At 35.8% G+C, this 18,852-nt stretch overlaps 1 protein-coding gene across 1 annotated transcript in view; it reads right to left on the bottom strand.

Annotated features, from left to right (window-relative positions):
* The window catches only part of CEP83 (centrosomal protein 83), a 150,444-nt gene that overhangs the window by 5,245 nt on the left and 126,347 nt on the right, over positions 1-18,852 (bottom strand). Inside the window, exons 12-14 of the mRNA XM_077772189.1 lie at positions 16,634-16,791; positions 14,659-14,788; positions 254-357 (exon numbers count right to left, since the gene is read on the bottom strand). Of these exons, the coding sequence (XP_077628315.1) occupies positions 254-357; positions 14,659-14,788; positions 16,634-16,791 (392 nt within the window). The remainder of the gene's footprint in view (positions 1-253; positions 358-14,658; positions 14,789-16,633; positions 16,792-18,852) is intronic.

Here is an 18,852-nt window from a genome sequence, read left to right as displayed (position 1 = left end):
GCTAACTTAATAAATTATTTAAAAAAAAAAAAAAGCCCTATATTGTTACTCTCTAGTAGGGAACTGCAAATAAAACAACAATTAGTTACATGTTAAAAAAAACAAACACAAGAGTCAGATGCTTAACCAACTGAGCCACCTGGGCACCCCTAAACATATATTTTAAAAGAAAATAAAGTGTATTATACTCAGAATCAAAGTTCTATAATATTAAAGTCACTACATGGGATTTGTATTTATATAAACACAGTACCTATTCAACACCTGGTTTTCTGTTTCTAATTCCTCTCTCTTTGCCTCTAAGATTTCTACTTTCTCCTGCAGTCTCTTCAATTTGTTTTCATGAAGAGATTTTCTCTAGAAAAAAAGAAACAATATGAGCAAGTACTTTAATACAAAACCTATTTGAACAGAATATAAAGAGAATATTTTACTCAACAAGAAATTTTACTTAGAGATAAGTTTTTCAGTGAATACCAGAAGAAAAAGATTGATGGGATTCTCATTGAAAATTGCAAATAAGTTTCAGATGTACAAATAGAATAGTTATGAATGCCAAATCAGAAAATGGGTATCAATAACTAAACTGCTGCAAATAAAATATTAAAAAGGGAAGGAGTCAAATTTTATTAATGAGCTTGCCTGTCACCTGATAAGGAATCACAAGTTCTTTATTTTCCCCAAAAGAGTTCTTTTAAAAAAGAACTAAAAATTAAAAATGAAAAGCATGCTTACAACTGATAGATTGCTATCAAAGCAGTAAAAGATCAGAAAGCTTAGATTATGGATCCATTGCAGTTTGAAAGTATGCCTTTTTAAATGTGAAAAAGATAACATTTAAACTTTACAACGGGAAAATTTTCTAACACGGAGAAATCAGTATATAATGTAGAAGTAGCATATTAAAAAAGTATTTTTTCATTTTTGTAAAGAGGTTTTTTTTTTTTTTACAGAAAAATACATATAAATGTTACAACTCATTTAGTAGCTACAGACCTTTCAGGTATGCACAGAATGTAAATATAAAGCAAAATGTGAAACCACAAAGCAAATGCTGATACTATTACTTCCTAGGTCAAATGCATGGCCATACCACAAGTGCCCCTACCCTTCCTCCTTTCAATCTCTATTCCCTTCTGTCCTCTGAAAAGGTAACCAATTTACTTCCAAAGCTAACTCTGNAGTACGGAGCTCCTTACTTCTCCGCCATCTTGCCCCCTCTCTAACTCTGCCTATTTTTGAACTTCATATGACCAGAATCATAGGCTTTTTTAAAATTTTTTTAATACCTTTTTTTTTAATATTTATTTATTTCTGAGAGAGAGAGACAGCATGAGCAGGGGAGGGTCAGAGAGAGAAGGAGACACAGAATCCGAAGACAGGCCCCAGACTCTGAGCTGGCTGTCAGCACAGAGCCCGATGTGGGGCTTGAACTCATAAACCGTGAGATCACGACCTGAGCCGAAGTCGGACACTCAACCGACTGAGCCATCCAGGCGCCCAATCATAGGCTTTTTCAAGTTCTTTTACAAATGGTTTTTTTTCTTGCACTCACATTGTGAGATGTTACTGCTTACAGGAATAGTTCATTGCCACATATTGTACTGCACTTATGAATATCACATAGTTTAATGTATCTACCCAGGCTACCATTGAGGGCCATCTGGGTTATCTCCAGTTGGGAAATAGCACTGCATTGAGCATTCTTTCTAATGTTTCCCATTGCTTCCCATCCTCCAACCTCCTAAAAGGTTGCCTCCTGCCTCCCACCTTCTACCCTGGCAAAGGAACTACTCTTCTGTCCTTAACATAAGTATATATTTATGTTTACAGGTAATTTAGGACTCTGTCTATCCACCAATCTACCCATATTAAAAAAAAAAAAAAAGAAATCATATAGTATATACTCTTCTGTATCTGGGTCATTTTTGTTTGTCCAATATGTTGTCTAATTGACTACGCCATTTTATTATATGGCACAGTTCTTTTCCTTTGTTATGCTGTCATCCATTTTATAAATATATATCTTACCCATTCTCCTAATGAAAATTAGAGTTATTTCAATTTTAATTTAATCTGAATGAAGTTTCTATGAACATTGCTGAACATGTTTTCAGGGATGTATGTGCTCATTTCTCTTGAGTATACACTCAGGAGTGAGTCAGAACTTTACTAAATACTGCCAGTTTTCTAAAGTGGTTCTATTAATTACATGCCCACCAACAATATATGATGCAGCCACTATCATAAATAGTAGGATGGTTCCTCAAAAAATTAAAAATAGAACTACCATATGATCTAGCAATTTATACACAATGGAATATGATTCAGTCATAAAAAAGAAGGAAATCTTGTTTTTTGTGACAACATGGATGGACCCTGAGGATATTATGGCAGGCAGAGAAAGAAAAAATACTGTATAACCTCAATCTGGAGAATCTAAACAAACAAGCAAATGAAACAAGCTCACAGATATAAAAAGAAAATTGGTGGTTGTCAAAGGGGAGGCATGAGGGGTGGGCAAAATGGGTGAAAGAAGTCAAAAGACACAAACCTTTAGTTATAAAGTCCCAGGGATGTATTGTACAGCATGGTAACTATATTGTATTGTGTATTTGGAAGTTGCTAAAAGAGTAAATCTTAAAACTTCTCATCACGAGAAAAAAAGTTTTTTAAAATATGTATGGTGATGGATATTAACTAGACTCATTTATTGTGATCATTTTAAAATATATAAAAATATCAAATCATTATGTTGTCTACCTGAAAGTGACATGTATATGTCAATTATACCTCAAAAAAAAGGTTGTTAAATGCTGTAGTAGCCTAAGAAGGCAAGGATAGCAAAATTATTCATATGAGTAAATTTAGTTAATATTGATAGAGTTGCTAGAAATAGGATAACCAAAAAAATGTTTGTTACTTGACCTTTTTTCAGCAATTTTCAAATTGTACATATTAATAATTTGATAGATTTATTTGTATTTTTATTCATACACATGTCATAAATGAATGACAATTTTGCTTCCTCCTTTCCAATCTTTATAAATCTTTTATTTCTTTTTCTTGTCTTATTATAATAGCTAGGACCTCCAATAAAATGTGCAACAAAATGGTGATAATGAACATACTTGCTTTGTTCCTGAACTTGGGTGGGTGGAGGGAAGCATTAACTATTTAATCAATAACTGCGATATTAGATGTAGGACTTTTGTAGATACAAAATCCCTTCTATTCCTATTTTAGTTAAGAGTTTATCATGAAAGGGTGTTAAATTTTGTCAAATTATTTTTATGTGTGTGTTAAGAAGATCACAATACTTTTTCCTTTGTTCTGTTACAGTGTTTAATTATACTAGTCAATTTTGAATGTTAAGCTATCTTATATTCCTAGAATAAATCCTACATTTCATAATATATTATCATTTTTATACATCACTGGATTCAATTTGCTAATATTTAAGATTTGTATATTTTCTTATGATATAATATTTCTTTTCTTATAATGACTATGTTGGGCTTTAACCTTATAAAACAAGTGGGGATGTTTTCCTTTATTTTCTATTTTCTGGGAGAGTTTGTGTAAGGAAAGAAAATATTTCTTTCTCTAGTATTTGGAAGAATTTATCAGTGAAGCTAAATGAGCCATGCATTTTCCCTACAGAAGGTTTTAAACTGAGGATTCCATTTCCTTAACAGATATAGGATTATTCAGATTACCTAATTCTTCCTGTACTGGTTAAGGTGTTCTTCAAAGAATTTGTTCATTTCATCTAAACTACATAAGTTATTTTTAGAATATTCTTATTGTCTCACTATCTATAAGAGGGGCCACCCTGCCTGGCTCAATTGGTAGAGCACGCAACTCTTAATCTCAGGGTTGTAAATTCAAGCCCCATGTTGGGTATAGAGATTACTTAAAAATAAAATCTTAAAAAATATATATATAGTGATACCCCTTTTCCATTCATGATACCCTTCCTCATCTGTGTTTACCTACCTACCTATTTTGTGAGGAGTTAGGAAAAAATGAGTCTAAGGCTTTATCAATTTTACCAATTTTTTTTTAAATCAGCTCTTGGCGTTTAAATTTTTCTCTATTATATATTTTGTTTCATTGATTTCTGGTAATATCTTGAAGTTGATGATGATATTCACAGTTAAATTTATCCACTAAGTTCACAATTCAGTTATTGTGTGTTTTAGTTGTAAAACTGCCATTTATTTTAATGATTTTGTTTTCTGGAGGAATTCTCAAGTTTTTCTGTTGTTTTCTAAGCATATAACAACATGGCAATTTTAAAGTCTGTATCTGATAACTCCATTTCCTGGATCCCCTATGGGGAGTCTATTTATATTGGTTATTATTTCTCTTGATTTTCGATGCTATCTTATTTCCTCATGTGGCCCAGGTGATGATTCTTTATAAATAGTTGGAGCAGTTTTAGGTTTACTGAAAAATTTAACAGGAAGTAGAGAGTTCCCACATATTCCTCCTTTTCCTCCTTTCACAGTTTCCTCTACTATTAACATCTTATAATTAAAATCAATGAACTAATATTGAAACATTATTATGAACTAAAGTCCATAGTTGACATTAAGTTTCACTCTTTGTGTTGTACAGTTCTACAGGTGTTTCCAAATGTATGATGTCATGTATCCACTATTGTGATATCACAGTGAATAGCTTCAAAGCCCTACCAAATTCCCTGTGCTCTATTTAGTCATTCCAACTTCCACAACACCTGGCAATCACTGGCATTTTTTTTTTTTTGGTCTCCACAGTTTTGTCTTTTCCAGAATGTCATACAGTATACAGAATTCATATAGTATATGGTCTTTTCAGACTGGTTTCCTTCATTTAGCAATATGCACTTAAGGTTCTGCTATGTCTTTGCATGGCTTGCCAGCTCATTTTTTTTTTATCACTAAATAAAAACATCCATTGTATGGATGTAGCACATTTTTTTTTTTTAATCCATTCACCTACTGAAGAACATCTTGCTTACTTCCAAGTTTATGTGTTTTTGTGTGTGTGAACATAAGTTTTGACTCATTTGAATAAATATCTAGGAGCATGTTTACCAGATGGGATGGTTTGGCTATGTCTACCTTTGTAAGAAAATACCAAAGTGTATTCCAAAATGGCTGTACCATGTTCCAATTCCACACAAGGAAGGAGAGCTTCTATTTGTCCCATATCTTTGCAAGGTTTGGTACAATCAGTTTCAGATTTTAGCCATTCTAATAGGCATGTAATGATATTTTTGTTTATTATTTATTATATTTTATTTATTCCTATTTTTCATTTTTTGTTATATATTTAAAAACTGTGGAAATAACTTGAAGCCTGTAATGTTATTTTCCCTTAAAGTAGATTTACATTTGTTTCTGGTAGGCAGCTAGAAACACTAACAATGTGGGTAAATATAATCTAATTATAAGGGCTGACATTATCTAAAGCTATGCTTTAATACTTCAAGGGCCAAGCTATTTTCAGTTTATTCTTAGTCTAAAGGTAAATCCCTCCCCTTCATGGTCCCAACCCAAAGCACTAGCATATTTGGACCCAAGATCATCTCTCCAGCAGATTCTGAACTCCCAATTTTTGTTCCCCAAGCCCTGTGAGATTGTCAAAAGCTTTGCTTCACTTCTCAGCCTCTCTGCTGTCTCTTCTAGAATCAGCAGTTTCCTCTAAGGGAAAAGCAACCTACATACCATGCTCACCTCTCTGTTTCCCACTTCTCCAGGAGCCTGGCCTTCTAATTCTTCACTGCCTTCTATGGAGATATAGATTTTTTTAAATACTGTGTCCAATTCTTCTAGTTTTTGTATGGAGAGTTGATCCACATATTTCCTAGTCTGTCATTATTGAAAGCATATGCTCCTTTTAGGTATTCTAGTCCAACTAGTAGCATTTTTTTTTAAGTTTATTTATTTTGAAAGAGAGAGAGTGCAAGTGGCAGAGGGATGGGGAGTTGGAGAGAATCCCAAGCAGGTTCTGCACTGACAGTGCGAACATGGAGTTTGAACTCAAGAACTGTGAGGTGATGATCTGAGCTAAAATCAAGAGTCAGATGCTTAATTGACTAGGCCACCCGGGTGTCCCAGCAGACATTTTACAGATGGAAATGCTTAATATTTCACTATTATATGTCTGTATAGCCTTACAATCTTAAAATCTAGTTATTTTTCTCCATTTTTATTGTTCATTTAACTGTAATACAAAATTTTTTACTTCATCACCAAATTTTAATCAAGTATATACATATGCATACATATATACAGAGTGCACACAAAATTGGGCCTATATTAACTATAGGTAATACAAAATATAGGGACTTCTGAAGGGAATTCCAGTCAAGAAGTACCAAATCATGCACGAGAAAGGGCTTTGTAGAACAGATAAGAAATGAATTATGGAAATCTGTAATACTGTAAGGATGTGGATTTGCCTGAAGGTTCTCCAACAAGGGACTGATAAGTAACAGACATTATTCTGAGAAGTCTGATACAGCATCAGTGTATGTGATGACTCCAAGTTTGCCTCTTACAAGGCAAATCTGGAGATAAGCTTGAAGACAGGGTTTAGGACAATGTTGTCCTCATGCTCATCACAGTAAAACAACCATGTACTGAGCACTTAGTTGCCAGGAAAAAGCTAGAATGCAGGAAAAACAGTGGCTGGTTAGCTGACTAAAAGACCCAATGAACGCCTTAGCCTCCATCTCTATAATCATTTCTTGCATACATTCTCATTACCTTGACCCAAGTCTCTCAAGTTTTCAAACTCACCTGGAAAAACTCGGACCCTTATTTCATACAACTCTCTACTAGGGCAGTTGGGTGGCTCATTCGGTTAAGAATCCAACTTTGGCTCAGGTCATGAACCTGTGGTCCGTTCAAGCCTCACGTCAGGCTCTTTGCTGACAGCTCAGACCCTGGAGCCTGCTTCGGATTCTGTGTCTCCCTCGCTCTCTGAACCCCCCAACTCACACCCTCTCTCAAAAATAAACAAACATTTAAAAATTAAAAAAAAAAATACAACTCTTTACTGACTACATGCCTGGACCTATGCAACTAAATGAGGTCAGCAAACACACAACTGTACATTGTGCTACCAGACAATCCTAATTTCCCTCATCCAATCACTCTCCCAAACTCTTACATTCTTTTACAACTTCTTATATCTCCTCAGTTCTCTAATATCTGCACTCTTCACAATCTGAGCTAAAGACACAGATTCTTTTTTACACTGAGGAAACTGCAGCCATCAGGAGAAAATTTCCACACATCTATCAATGTATCAGAAATTCATAAGCATGTATTTTGCCTTTTTTACAGTTACAATAGATACACTGTGTTCTTATGTCCTCCACCTCTGAATTGCTACTAAAGAATATTATTCCTGCAACTGTCCCCTCTTCTCCTGCATCATCGATTTTCCCCCTGCTACCGAATCACTCTATAATTCACCTCTCCCTTAAAAGAAGTCTTTGATCTCACAACCCTCCCTACCTATCACCCCAGTTCCCTGTTCTTTACAACAAAACCCCTTAAACAAACTCTATCTTCCACTTCAATCTGGTTTGCATACCTTCTGTTCCACACAAACAACTCTTGACAAGCCACCGATAATCACTAAAAAGTCAAATGAATTCCTAGTCTCCATACTGCTATTTTATCATCTTATTCTCAATGTCATTTGATACAGCTGATCTTTCTTGAAGTACTTTTCTTCACTTGGCATCCAGTACCGTCTTGGTTCTCCTACCATCCTGGCCACTCCTCAGTTTCCTCCTTTTCTTCTCAACTTCAAAATTCCTCAAAGCTCAATCCTCAGTCTTCCTTTACTTTCTAGGTGACCTCATTTAATCCCTTTGCTTTCAATACCATTTAAGTGATGATGACTCCCACGTCTTTATTTCTAGTCGAGTCTTCCTCCCTGAAATCCTGATTCATGTATCCACCAGACTACTGAACATTTCCTGTGGAAGTCTAATTGGGTATCACAAAGAGGTAACATGTCTAAAAGAAGCATCTTTATTACTCCCAAACCTGTTCCTTCTAAAGTCTTTCCCAACTCTATTTTAACTAAGCACTCAAGCTCAACATCTTAGTCATCTTGATTCATTATCCTTTGTGCCTTACAACTATCGTAAACTCTACTTTTTATATACAGAATCTGACCACCATTCCACAACAAGTTTGCTACTCCAAATCACCATCATCTCTCACCTGGACTCCTAAAAAGTGGTCTTCTTGAGTCCTCTTTGTCTCTCTACACAACAGCCAGAGAGTCTTCTAAAATATAATGCAGATTATATTATTTTTCAATTGAGAATTCTCCAGTGTGTTCCTATCACATTCAGAATAAAAACACCATCTGGCCTCTTCCTACTTCTCTCCATTCCAGCTACCTAGCTCTCTCTCTCCATGTATTCCTTCAACATACCAAGGAGACTTCTGCCTCTCTCTCTCTCATTTGCTATTCTGTCTGGAACATTATCCCTCTACATATAAAACATGGCATCTTCCCGGGGCGCCTGGGTGGCGTAGTCAGTTAAGCATCCAACTTTCGCTTAGGTCATGATCTCTCGGGTTGTGAGTTCGAGCCCCGCATCGGGCTCTGTGCTGACTGCCAGCTCGGAGCATGGAGCCTGTCTCAGTCTGTGACTCCCTCTCTCTCTGACCCTCCCCTGCTCACACTGTCTCTCTCTCTCTCCTAGAAATAAATAAAAATATAAAAAAATAAATAAAAAATAAAAATAATAAAACATGGCATCTTCCCTCCTTTCCTTCAGGTCTCTGCTCAAATGTTACCTTATCTGCAAAGCCTTCTCTGACCACTTATTTAAAAGAGCACCCTCTATTCCCTTGGTTTTCTCCTTAGCACACATCTCCCGCTGACAAATACTAGTTTCTTTATCACCTACCCACTACAATGTAAGCTCCTCAGTATGGTCTTTATTTCTGTATTCCAGTGAACAAAACTACCTGGTACATAGTAGACACTCAATAAATTTGTTGAGTATGGCTAAATGAATACAGAGAAACCTTGAAGTAGATAGAGCCTGAGCTAGGATGTTAGCAACAGGAATAAAAAGAAAATGAGGTGAGGGGAAGAAATGCAAGACACATTGTAAAGGAAGAATTCACAGGCCCTAGGGACTGTACTGGGTTGAAGAATGTCTCCCAAATATTCATGTCCTTGGAGAACCTCAGAATGTGACTACGATATAAAAAGAAATTTATTTGGTCTTTGTCCTGGGTTTCTAGCACAGACCTCCTAAAGTCCTTGGAATTTCCTGAGCAACAGGCATGTCTTTTGTAATTCATAACCAGTGTTTTCAATCATACCTGTGTTTATGCTAATGAGGTAATTTCTGGTTGGGGGCCCCTAAAAAACTCAGAATGGGGTTGTCATGAGAATGACCAAGTGATAAAAGAGTAGGACCTTTCAGATGCATTCCCCTATTCCCCACTTCTCAGAGGGAAGGGTGACTGGGGCTGCATCTCTATAAGAATTTTCCAACAGGGAGCCCCAGAAAGTTTCCAGGTTAGTGAACATATTGATTAGCTAGTTGGATGGCACATTCAGAGGGCATGGAAACTCCATGCTTCCCCTTCCACACCTTGCCCTATGCACCTCTTCCATTTGGCTGTTCTTGAGTTGTATCTTTTATAATAAACTAGTAAGTGTAAGTAAAATGTTTTCCTGGGTTCAGTGAGCTATTCTAGAAAATTATCAAACCCCAATTTATAGTGAGCTGGTCAAAAGTACAAGTGGCCCGGGACTGGGCATCTGACATCAGAGCAGTCTTGTGAGACTGAACCCTTTACCTTGTGGAATCTGATGTAGTGTCAGAATTAAACTGCACTGCTGGACACTCACCTAGCTGGTGTCCAAGGAATTAGAAAACTGGCTGTTGGTAAAACACTCCAGAGTAACCTTACCTGGAAAAAGGGTCTTTACAGATATAATCAGGTTAAGATGACGTTATACTAGATTAAGTAACCCCTAAATCCAGTATGACTAGTGTCCCTATGAAAAGAGGGAAATGTAGACACAGAGACAAGACACACAGGAAGAACACCAGATGAAGACAGGCACAGAATGAAGTGATATGCCTACAACCCAAAGAATACCAAGGACTGCTAGCAATCACCAGCAGCTAGGAGAGAAGGGTAAAACCGATCCAGTCTTTAGAGGGGCAAGATGTCCTAGGGGCATCTTGATTTTAGACTTCTAAGCTCTAGGATTATGAGATAATACCTCTCTGATGTTTTAAGCCATGTAGTTTGCAGTAATTTGTTACAGCAGCCCTCAGAAACTAATAGAGTGGTTGACTACATCTGGGGGAAGGGAGCTCTCAGAATGAATCAAAGGTCTGAAGCCTAATGATAGGAAGAATGACATGCTACTGAAAGAGGTGAAGAGTTCAGAGGGGAGACTGGCTGTAAGGAATGATTTCAATTTTGACTTTAGCAGTCCAATACCATCACAGGATTGCCAAGTGGATGCCTTTGTGTTAAAAATATTCCAACACAAAGGAGCAATAGAAAAATCAAAAGAACACTAATACAAGAACCCAACCCTGGATTCCCCTTTTACCACCTTCTAGCCAAATTCAATGAACTCTTCAGTAATCATACTTAACAGCTATTTATCTTTGATACTTTTCTTTTCCTGTGGCTTCTACAAAACCACACTTCTACCTCTACGACCATTCCTCTACTAAATCCAGTTCCCCTTTCTAAGTCAACTTAATTCTCAGTCCTTTTCTTCCTCAATCATCTCCAAAATCTCAACTGTCTAATTCTTTAGAATTTAGAATCGTTTACATTCCATTACTTCTAGTTATTGACAGCACCTTCACTTAAAAGTCTAGGACATGAGGGGCGCCTGGGTGGCTTAGTCGGTTAAGCGTCCGACTTTCGCTTGGGTCCTGATCTCGCGGTTCGTGGGTTCGAGCCCCGCGTCGGGCTCTGTGCTGACTGCCAGCTCAGAGCCTGGAGCCTGTTTCAGAGTCTGTGACTCCCTCTCTCTCTGACCCTCCCCTGCTCACGCTGTCTCTCTCTCTCTCCTAGAAATAAATAAAACATTAAAAAAAAAAAAATTAAAAAAAAAAGTCTAGGACATGAGTCCAGCGATGCACTGTCATCACTTCAGATCTGACATGTGAATCTATCTTCTCTTTCTACTCCTCAACTGACACGTGTTCTTCATTATGACAACTCCATTTATATCCTCTCACACCTAAAACATATCATACTTTCTTTCTTTTTAGCACCATATTCTGTAAATCTTCTCCTTCAGAATAATTCTGAAGAGTCACCTTTCATCTTCATTCCTCTATCACAAGCCCAAATTCCACACTTCTTACCTCATTTTATTAAAAGAGCTTCCTAACTTGAGCACTGGGTGTTATATGGAAACCGACTTGACAATAAACTATTAAAAAAATTAAATTAAAAAAAAAAGAGCTTCCTAACTAGCCTCCCAGTCTTCAGGCTTTCTTTGCTCTGACACTGTTCTCAAACTTTAGTGTCTAAACAGATCACCTGGGAGTGACTATTAGTATTCTTTAGGTATTGTATGTTACCTTATTTCTCCAACTAGATTATATGGTCATCAAAGGCAGAAATTAATCATGGCTTCTACTTTCCCCCTAAGTGTATAATATAATGCTAGGCCACACAACATGTTGAACAGACACTTTAGAACTTCAAGACTATGGTTCATGTCTTTTCCAAAAAACATTCATAACCATAATTTAACCAAGAATAACTTCAGACAGATATACCTTAGAATAAAAATAACAGGTTGTCATCTTAAGTGCCTTAAAAAGAAAAGCACACCTCACTGTGCTCAAACCAAGAGATCTCTCTTCATACTCACATTTCAATAACGTATAGAGAAAAATATACAGAGAAGCCAACAATCACAGAAGGGCATCCCAACTCAAGATACTTGGTCAAGTTTTTCCAAAAAAACCAACACAGTAAAATATCATTACACAAAGATTCTATCTAAAAAGGCTTAGCAGAAATGACATAAACTTTGTGTGTAGGAGGCTGGAGCTGTAAACAAACACACTCAGATGGCAGTGAGCCAACTCTTCTGTCTTGGGGAGAATAAAGCTACCACTCCCCAGTTATAAGAACCACTCACAAGAAAGCAACTCAAGAGGATTATGATTTCTGCCATAGAGTTAATATTTTGTGACTTGTTTTAAGTCTTATTACATAAGAAAGTTATGATTTTTGTCATTTAAAGAACCAAACAAGTCTACTGCACTCCTATGAATTTTATTTATATAATCTTATAGGCAAAATTTTCATTTAGAAGCATTATCTTTAACTTGAATGAATAGAGTTTAATTTAAAGAAAATAGCTTCATAGTGATTATTCTGCCATAAGATGTAAGACTCAAATGGGTACAATGAAGAGAAAAACAGTCAAGTATTTGGAATCAAAGAAATTGGGAAATTAAAAGAGTAACAACACAAAAGAACAAAGGATTAAGAGCAGAAAGATGTAAATTTTAGTCATGGCACTGAATCTTACTAGTCAAGTAATCTTGGTTATCTACTACTTCAGTTTACTAATCTGTGAAAACTATCTGAATGCTACAATCTGCCAGCGTAAAGTTTTATATACTCATAGATTTTTTTATAGTATTTCTAAGCCAGATATATTGTCTCTTTATCTACTTTAATTGATATAAAGTTGTAAGCCTCTAGGGAAGTGTCCCACATGGGAAGACAGCTCTGGGTCATAATTATTCATTGAATTGAGCTTAACAATTTCCTATGACTTGAAATCATAACCCACAGGTCACATTTTCAAAAGTGATATGGATATTCCCTATGTTCACACCCATCATTTGGCAGATAATTCAGTAGGAAAAAATTCACCCCAGGTCACAATACTGATGAAAGGTTGTTTTGCAGATTTCTTAAATTATAACCTCTTCCCTTCTTACTTGTATACCTATGATTAGTTGGTAATCTCTCTCACCACTGGATGTCACTTCTGCTCCAAAAGAAGTCAACCCAAGCTAACCTCAATAATAATTAGAATCTGGTTTCTATGATTTCTAAAACCTTAAGATAAACATTTCTCTGTGAAAGATAAAATCAATTCTTATAATTCCTGGTAATTTTTGGCTAAAATCTGGCTTCAGATGCTTCTAGGCTTCAAACAGTACAAGGAACCATAGGTGAAATTTCTAAGATCATCCCAAGCCATAAAACACTTCACTGAAATTCCACCAATACCCATACACTGCTCAGCACTAATACAGACAGAAAGAGAAGTGACACAAATGGGAGGAAATAATTCCCATTTTTTAATCTCAACATTACACTACTTCCAGCATTATGAGAAGAGAAAAGCAATATTCAGAAATCAAGAAAGTGGGGAAGCAACGTAGACTTGTAGACTTCTTGTACCGTCACTCCAACAAACAGGATGCATTTGGCAGTTACACCCAAAAACCATAAATAGGTGTCTAGGAACTGTGTCTTTGGTTTCCAAATTCAGAATATGTAAATGATATACAGTTCTCTTCTCTTATGCAAATACAAAGAGCTAACCTTTCCAATAAGCATACAGACTAATTGAGATACCAGTGTACCTATGAGAAGTGACATCCTCTCATCTCAGACATTCTTACCTCCCAAAAACAAATGCCATTACTAACTGAACTTATCAAATGGGGACATATTAAATCATTTATGGTATTTTTTTTATGCTACCCCACATCCCCAGCTCCACCACACACACCAAATCTTTTTGAAAACAAGTACTGACTCACTGTTACCATGAGTCATCGTTGTTGATGGGGCCATGCTACATTCCTTGGGTTTGTTGAAGTAGAAAAGAAGTTGTAAACCACTGACTTAGATGAATCATCTGATTACATTCTATCCATGATGTTCTGAACTATTTCCAAGAAAACATATGGAGAAAATATGCCTACAAAGGTGAAACTTAAAAAAGATCACACCTGGGTGGCTGAGTGGGTTAAGCATCTGACTCTTGATTTCAGCTCAGGTCATGAACTCACAGTTTGTAAGATCTTCGGATACTCTCTCTCTGCCCCTCCTCCATGATTTGTCTCCCTCTCAAAATAAATAAATAAACATTAAAAATAAGATCACAGCTGTGGTAATGATCATGGCTACTACAAAAGTCAGGGGAAGCCTAGTTTCTTCTGCTAGGGCAAGGAGATATTCGCTCCTATATTTCTAAGTTGGAAATAAAAAATCATTTTAACAAAAAAAAAAAAAATGACGTTACAAGTATTTGTTAAGCACAGCTGAAACAAATCTAATCACCCTGTAATTTAAGTGCAGAATGAATTAATAACTAAGACTTATAAGGGCTGGTCTAGAAAATTTATCAATGAAAAAACACTGTGGGAAAATGTATGTCGGCTCTGAAAAACTGACTTGAACACAAAATTTAGAAATAAACCTGTTGAGCAGTTTGCATTTTCCCAATTTATCTCTGCAAGGTTGACAGCAAAATGTCATGCTTAAATATCAAATTAAACATACACTAAAATCTCAATTTTAATTACATTTTATTCTCCCAGAATAGTTAATTATGTTTTACTCTATAGAAATTGCTTTAATAAGAACCACTTGCCTTTTTCTGGGCAATTGCAGCTCGCTGCAGTTTTTCTTTAGCTTGATTATACTTTTCTTCTCTGTCAGTGATACGTTCCTGAAATTTATGCTTTTCTTCCAACCACTGTATCTGTTTCTCTTCCAAAGTCCTGTCAAAAGAATGTATGCAAAACACAGACATTAATTCTTAAGATTAAAGAGATTATTCCAAATATAATCAAACTCTCTACCTGCTCCACCACATCCTTAATTATCCAACTACAGGCACTCTTGCCCAGCCATGTATTTGCTTATACACCCATTACTAAGTACTTCTCCTGAGCCAGATGCTGTGCTTAGAACAATGTGTATACTACATCATCTATTCTTTACAATAACTCCTTGAGTTAGGTACTACTATCACCTCCATTTTATAGATAAGAAAACTGAAGCCTAGAGAGCAGTTAATGAATTTGCTTAAAGACTTACACCCAGTTAACAGTAGGACAAACAGTGATAACCAGCTTCGAACCATAACCACCAAGCTATAAAAACTAGGTCTAGCATGAGGGATGGGTACTAAGGAGGACACTTGTGATGAGCACTGGGTATATGTAAGTGATAAATCACTAAATGCTACTCTTGAAGCTAATGTTACACTATATGTTAACTAACTAGAATTTAAATAAAAACTTGAAACATTAAAAAAAAACTGGGTCTAATAAAGCTGGTTAAAAATCAACCTAGGTATCAAGACTTAATGTAGGATGTTTTCAGACTAGACTACAATTCATATAAATGATATTTTAAGGTAACATAACAACTTATATCTTTAAAGCTCTTCTGCATACTATGCATAATTTTTAGTACCATTACCATATATAGGCAGTACAAATGAGATTTACAAATTCTGAGACATCAGATTATGTGCCTAAGGTCATACAGACTTTAAGTGTTTTAACTGGAACCAAAGTCAAATTCATGTTCAACTGACACTTCATCCAGCTATTTTCTGCTATGTAATCTTAAGAGTAACATTCAGAAACCAATGATCAATTACTTAAATTTGCTAGCTAAGAGAATGCTTTTTTTTTTGGTCTTAAAATCCTTAAGTGCATTTTAATCAAATACTTCAGATTCCAAGATATAAATTTCCATTTTTTGCAAAATAATTTGGACCCTATGGAATGTCACAACACATTATGGCCAAATAACTTGCTTACTTTCTTTTCTTGAAATTCAGCTGCATGTGTGAAACCAGAGACAGTCTTAAAATATGAAATAATGAGAAACTGAAGGAAAAAAAAATTGTGTTTGGCAAAGTAGTCTTCAGAAGAGAAAATCTGAAAAGAATTATGTTTTGTAGATTCAAACAAAAATAAAATACTAACATGTTATAAAGACAAAGCAAATACAACATAGCAGTTTTCTATCATATCTAAACAAAATTTTCCATAGAATGTAAGATCTGGAACATCACTAAAATCATCTCCCTACCAGTTTACTATATACACTGTCTACTACTAATACATTTCAAGACCAAAAAATATAAACAAATAAATGAGCTTTTCAAAGGGAAAATCCAAGAGATTATAGCTCTAATTCTAGGAAGTTAAGTTTTATACATAACAACATTTTTTTCTATTCTCTGGCATTCAGAAGAATACTTTAGGTATTTGGAGTAAAAAATGTATTAGTGTTTTGGTTTACTCAATGAATAAAGAAGGGTTTCTTTGAGGGTGGTCAGGCAGAATTTGTAAAAAAAAAAAACACACAAAAAAAAAACAGAAAACAAACTTCTGCCCTAAATGCCCCTTTTTTAAAACAATTCAAGAATCCATAAAGGTCATTCTCTAGAAATAGAAAGTACATTACCTAATACCATTGTATACTGTCAAAGGGTATTTGTAACTAGTTCCCAAAGCACATTCAACATTGGAATCATCATTAAAAGAACTACAGATAATATAACAGAAAGAAGAAATATTTTGTACATAAAAAAGAGCAAACTCTACCTTTCAACTTCTAGTTGTGCTTTTTCAGCTTGGCTTCTTAAATTTCGGCATTCCTGTTTTAACCTCTCCACTGTCTCCCTCAGTATTTGGTTTGAATTCAGCAACTCATTCTCTGACTGTCCAAGTGAGGTCACCTGATTCTGCAAACTACTGATTTGCTTAAAAGAGAAGAAAGAGAAACATAAAGCCACATATGCAATAACGTATGGGAGAGGCACAGAATTGTAAACATCTTTCTTCACAAATCCCCCACCCAACTGTCCTTGAGGACACACGGAAATTAAATGATAAACCGTAGCAGCATTAGGACCCAAGAGCATAGTATCATTTCCTAATATAAGCAGAGACTATCACGAACCGTATTTCTCAATCCACTAAGTCTCCTCCACTTCCTCCCAAAATAAGCAGACCAGATGAGGTACTGGGAGTAGGGGGAGGGGTTGTAAGGAGAGAGAAGGGAAGTGAGAAAGGAGAATACAACAATGAGGAAGTCTCCACTGAACTTCCTAGAGCCTCCTAGGAAAGAACAGGTTTTAAGAGCACATCAGCTGGGAAAGCTGCTAAGGGAGTCTGTTCTCCCACTCCCCCATGTACCCTATGATCAGCAACTGTTCCAGGAGTTCTGCTTTCTAAACAGTTTGGAATCATAAATGCAGAAAGCGTTGCTCTTTCATTGCTTTTAAGTGGTTTCTCAGCATTCCATACACCCAGTGTTGGGTGGAAGAGAGAGATTCTAAGAAACCTAATGAATGGCCAAGGCTTCCTTGGCCTCTAGAGCCATTTATCAAACCATGAAATGTCACTCAGGCTTTTTCTCCATCCTAATTCACTTTTATCTGGGGGTACTTTTTCTCATGAAAAGTAACTAATTATCTAGTTAAAAATTAACAGGCTAGGAAGATAAACAATGTTTTTAAGTTATATCCAAATAATCTTCACTTGGGACACAGTTATACCTACTTCCTCCACAAGCCAAATGCTCCAACAAGTGGGGGAGGGGGGGGAGGGAGGGAGATAGAGATAGATAGAGAGAGAGAGAGAAACAGAGAGAGTCAGAGAGAGAATGAGAATAAGAATATCCCAAGCAGGCTCTATGCTCAACACAGAGCCTGACTCGGGGCTCAATCTCATGACCCTAGGATCATGACCTGAGCCTAAATCAAGAGTCAGTCACTTAACTGACTGAGCCATCCAGGCGTCCTCATTTTGCCAATTAATTAACAAATCTTCATTTTCTTTCACCTTTTCTTACCTTTTTAGCCATTCTCTCAGAGAAGCTGGATGCACAGAATCAAGAGAAAGAGTCAAAAGAAACCAGATTCTTTATGCAATAAATTAAACAAGTCCAGTACTTTCTGGTGGTAGCAAAGCCAAATAAGAGAAGACTGTATATGACCAAAGAGTTATTTTCAGAATAAAGTAAAATGATATGTCTCAGAGTTCTACTTTAGAATAAATTTCTCCAGGAAGAACTACTCAGTCTTTATTTTTAATTGGAGTTATAAAAATTGAAGCTTAATACTTCTCCATATCTAATAAATGACAGAAAGCCCAATGCCAATGATACTAGATCACTTCTCTCAGAGTACCAAATATTATGTCTGCCTAGTTGAGACTTACAAACCACAATTGCATATGCAAAGCAATGCCAGCTAGCTTGCAAGGATAAATCCTAAAAATGGAATCTTCTTTACTTCGTAACTTAAACAAAAAAGAAAATAGAACCCAGCAAAGAACACTCTTCCATGTTTTGCCCATATAAGTTTTCTTTAAACCCAAATAACTTCAATTAAAATATAAATTTCCTTCCATAAATACAACTCTTAGATTTCACATTTCACAGGGATATAATAAGAAATAGTTCACAGAATAAGCAATAAAAAGTTACAAGTCAATCCCACAAGGAATTTAAAATCTAGATGATGTTTCTAATCAATTTTTAAATTCAGAATAAGATACTATTCCTTAAACTACAATTTTAAAAAATTCATTATGGGTGACAGCATATAAAGGCCTCAAGAAAAACAGCAGTTAGCAAAAGCAGCTTACTAACTAGAGCTTAAAGAGGTTTAAACAATTTTATCTTTGTCAACCTCACCAGTACATATCAATGTAGTGGTTGTATTTTCAGAATACTGATATAGAAAATTCCAAAAGATTCAAAACACACACATGAGCAACTCAAGTGTCCATCCACAGATGAATGGATAAAGAAGATG

This window comes from Crocuta crocuta, unplaced genomic scaffold, assembly GCF_008692635.1.
Source record: "Crocuta crocuta isolate KB4526 unplaced genomic scaffold, BGI_CrCroc_1.0 scaffold216, whole genome shotgun sequence".
Classification (NCBI taxonomy): Eukaryota; Metazoa; Chordata; class Mammalia; order Carnivora; family Hyaenidae; genus Crocuta; species Crocuta crocuta.
The sequence above is the reverse complement of the archived record's forward strand: the minus strand, read 5'-3'. Positions and strand labels throughout refer to the sequence as shown.